The sequence below is a fragment of the Austrofundulus limnaeus genome, unplaced genomic scaffold, assembly GCF_001266775.1.
Source record: "Austrofundulus limnaeus strain Quisiro unplaced genomic scaffold, Austrofundulus_limnaeus-1.0 Scaffold336, whole genome shotgun sequence".
Taxonomy (NCBI): domain Eukaryota; kingdom Metazoa; phylum Chordata; class Actinopteri; order Cyprinodontiformes; family Rivulidae; genus Austrofundulus; species Austrofundulus limnaeus.
The window spans coordinates 179,314-183,642 of NW_013952738.1; the positions used below are offsets into that span (position 1 = coordinate 179,314).

Below are 4,329 nucleotides of genomic sequence, written 5' to 3' on the forward strand. Positions count from 1 at the left end.
CCTCGCGATACCTTTGCGTTCCCTCGCGATACCTTTGCGTTCTCTCGCAATACCTTTGCGTTCTCTCGCAAAAGTTTGATTAGTATATGGACTGAATTAAATCAGACTTTTATTTTTGAAATATTCAGTTACCAAAACAGGATGTGTCGCTACAAGTTAGTGAAATTGACATTGATGTTGCGTGGCTGCACTGTGTTAAAATATCGGCATATGACACACTTCCATGCGTGGTTGTGTGATATATTCATTTTGAAGCTGAGTTAAAGCAGTAGGCTAACTCGCTAATGGTAAACATGTGAGTTTGTTAATAAACCTGCAGCACAACAGTGTTTAACGACTTTTGCGAGGCAACGCAATACTTTTGTATGGGAACGCAAAAAGAAAAAAATCCCCCTTGTCCCCTCGCGGGCTCATTAGTTTAGTAGTTTAGCATTTATGAAGCTCATATTTTAGTTTAGCAGATTTGTGGTTAGCAAAGATAACATTTTGGTTACCTTCTATTCCTGCACACTTGAAACTGTTTCAACCATTTACAGAATAACACACAACCTTTGTTTTTTTTTTAACTTTTATACTCCACTTATAGTTTACAGCTATGGATTAGCTACTTTTATCTTTAGCTAAAGTTTTGCTAATTTGTGGCTAGTTCTGTTCAGCTAAAAGATGTAGCTAAAACACACCTCTCCATTGATATTTGGCTAACTAAGCTAAATTGCACAGCTAGAGTTGCTAACTTATATTGAAATTTAGCTAACTATGCTATGCTATGCTCTATTTGTGGTTGCAGAACCTGAACCAGAACCCGAGAACGTTGCTTCCGAAGTTCTACGGCCTGTACTGCATCCAGTGCGGCGGCGTGACGGTGCGCGTGGTGGTGATGAACAACGTCCTGCCGCGAGCCATCAACATGCACTACAAGTACGACTTGAAGGGCTCGCTGTACAAACGCCGCGCCTCGCGCAAAGAGCGCACCAAGTCCTCGCCCACCTTCAAGGACCTGGACTTCCAGGACATGCACGAGGGACTCTTCTTCGACCCCGACACCTACAACGCCCTGATGAAGACCCTGCAGAGGGACTGCCGGGCAAGTTTACAGGAAAAAAAAAAAACCCCACAAAAGTCACGTTTTTGTCTTTAAAAAGCAGCAAAATATTCTGAGTCGGGTTAAGAGTTTAAAGAGATTAAACCTTTTTCTGCAAACTAAAAGAACACCGTGCTCCAAATCTCACCCCTCCTGACCAAACACTGCTATCCTGAAGTAAACCCTTTGAACAAAGAGGCTCCTAACGGCCCGGGTTACCTAACCTGCAGACTGGTTCTGCAGCTGCTCAACTGGACCTCTCTGACCTCAGGTGCCTCCATGTGCTGGAATTTAATCCTTAATTAGACGACTCATGTTGTTTCACGGCGGTTCAGCCAGGCGCTCTGTGGTCATCCAAACAGCCAGAGGTTGAGCCCTGCCCCGTGTACCGGCCTGGCCCGGCCCGGCCCGCTCTGGTTGCGTAACGTTATCAGGCCTCGAATGATCGGCTTAACTCGGGACGGCAAAGAGTTAAACCCCACTGTGAGTGGTCTTAAAAACTGGAATAAGTTGATTGAACAACCAAGTAGATACGACTGAAACTACGAGAAGCTGGAGAAACTGCATCCATGATGAAAACAAGCAGCTGTTGCCTCATTTTAATCCTCAATACAGCTGAACACCAAAAACTAATGGATTTTATCAATAATCTGAACAATCAGATTGTTTCTGTCACAGACCGGACAGTTTATACTTCTGTTGTCATTTGARGATCAAACATTTTATTCCGAATGTTCTGCACAAAGCCTAATCGGCACCAAAATCACATTTTATTTTCTTAGCAAGGGTTGTGTGGAATAATTATAAGCAGGCAGTATCATACCTGCAGTGGAAAGTCTTCAGAATCATTTCAGTATGATCAACAAATCAGAAATTCTTACGTAGAAGTCCGAACAGCAACTGAGAATCAAGCTAACAACTATTCAGAGTAAAGCTATTTGCTACACAAAGTACAGCTAACGGCTACTAAGAATGAAGCTAAAAGCTAGTTGGAGTAAAAGTAACAGCTACTAAAGTTGAAGCTAAAATCTACTTATAGTGAATCTAACAGCTACACAGAGTACAGCTACTAAGAATTGAGCTGACAGCTACTTGGAGTAGAGCTAACATCTACTAAGAATTAATCAGCTACTAAGAATTAAGCTAACAGCTACTTGGAGTAAAGCTAACTGCTACTAAGAATTAATCAGCTACAGAGTACAGCTACTAAGAATTAAGCTAACAGCTACTTTGAGTAGAGCTAACATCTACTAAGAATTAATCAGCTACTAAGAATTAAGCTAACAGCTACTTGGAGTAAAGCTAATTGCTACTAAGAATTAATCAGCTACAGAGTACAGCTACTAAGAATTAAGCTAACAGCTACTTTGAGTAGAGCTAACATCTTCTAAGAATTAATCAGCTACAAAGTAAAGCTACTAAGAATTAAGCTAACAGCTACTTGGAGTAAAGCTAATTGCTACTAAGAATTAATCAGCTACAGAGTACAGCTACTAAGAATTAAGCTAACAGCTACTTTGAGTAGACCTAACATCTAAGAATTAAACTAACAGCTACTTTGAGTAGAGCTAACATCTTCTAAGAATTAATCAGCTACAAAGTAAAGCTACTAAGAATTAAGCTAACAGCTACTTGGAGTAAAGCTAATTGCTACTAAGAATTAATCAGCTACAGAGTACAGCTACAGCTACTAAGAATTAAGCTAACAGCTACTTTGAGTAGACCTAACATCTAAGAATTAAACTAACAGCTACTTTGAGTAGAGCTAACATCTAAGAATTAAACTAACAGCTACTTTGAGTAGAGCTAACATCTAAGAATTAAGCTAACAGCTAATTTGAGTAGAGCCAACATCTACTAAGAATTAAGCTAACAGCTAATTTGAGTAGAGCCAACATCTACTAAGAATTAAGCTAACAGCTAATTTGAGTAGAGCTAACATCTAAGAATTAAGCTAACAGCTAATTTGAGTAAAGGTAATTGCTACTAAGAATTAATCAGCTACAGAGTACAGCTATAGCTACTAAAAATTAAGCTAACAGCTACTTTGAGAAGAGCTAACATCTAAGAATTAAGCTAACAGCTACTTAGAGTAAAGCTAACTGCTACTAAGAATTAAGCCAAGAGCTACTTAAAGGAAAGTTAACAGCTATCCAAAGTAAAACTAAAAGCTACCAAAAATGACGCTAAAACCTTGTCAGAGTAAAGTTGACAGCAACTAAAATCAAGCTAACAGCTACACCGAGTAAAGCGAAAAGCTGCCCTGAGCACAGCTAACAGCTACTAAAAATTAAGCTAATACATTTTAAGAATTAAGCTAGCTGCTTATAGTAAAGCTAACATCTTACACAGAGCACAGCTAACAGCTACTATAAATTAAGCTAACAGCTGCTTAAAGTAAAGCTAACAACTTCTTGGAGTACAGCTAACACGTAAGAAAAATTAAGCTAACAGCTACCAAGAATGATACTGAAACTCTAACGGCTACCCAGAGTAAACATATCATCAACTGATAATTAAGCTTCAAAGAGTCAAACTAACAACTACCTATAATCAAACTCAGCTACACTGAGTGAAGTTAACAGCAACTCGGAGTAAATCTAACAGGAACTGTGAATTAAGCTAACAGCTACTCAGAGTTCAGCTAGCAGTTACACTGAGTGAAGTCAACCAAAACCCAGAGTAAAGCTAACAGCTACCCAGAGTTAAGATAATATCTGACATCCAGACACGGTCTCTCATGTTCTGCTTCTGTCTCCTCAGGTTCTGGAAAGCTTTAAAATCATGGACTACAGTCTGCTGCTGGGGATCCACGTGTTGGACAGGAAGCCTCTGAGCAGAGGGAGTCGATGTGACAGCAGGAGGGGACAGAAGGTCCTGTACTCCACCGCCCTGGAGTCCATCCAGGGGAACGTCAAGGATCCAGACCCGGTGGCCGACGACGACACGTAAGAAAACCTTCAGAAAGGACTTCGTTTGTGAACAAAAACACCAGTTTTTACTCTTATTTTCATGTTGGAGCTTTTTTTTTTTTTACCCCGAGATGGAAAGACCAGATTCTGTAACGCAGGTCGTAGAAAAATAATTTCTCTTTTCAGACTTGGAGGAATTCCTGCCAAACATCGAGACGAGAGCCTCCTGATCTTTTTAGGAATCATCGACATCCTGCAGTCCTACAGGTACCTGAGTCATTTCTACCTTCTCCTCTCTGTCAACGCTCTCTGGTTTCATTTAAAAGATCATCAGAT

At 40.2% G+C, this 4,329-nt stretch overlaps 1 protein-coding gene across 5 annotated transcripts in view; it reads left to right on the top strand.

Moving 5' to 3' along the window:
- Positions 1–4,329, top strand: part of pip5k1ba (phosphatidylinositol-4-phosphate 5-kinase, type I, beta a) — a 22,125-nt gene that overhangs the window by 8,681 nt on the left and 9,115 nt on the right. For all 5 annotated transcript variants that reach the window (XM_014022583.1, XM_014022579.1, XM_014022578.1 and 2 more), the window contains 3 exons: positions 788–1,084; positions 3,845–4,029; positions 4,180–4,260. In XM_014022583.1, the coding sequence (XP_013878037.1) occupies positions 788–1,084; positions 3,845–4,029; positions 4,180–4,260 (563 nt within the window). The remainder of the gene's footprint in view (positions 1–787; positions 1,085–3,844; positions 4,030–4,179; positions 4,261–4,329) is intronic.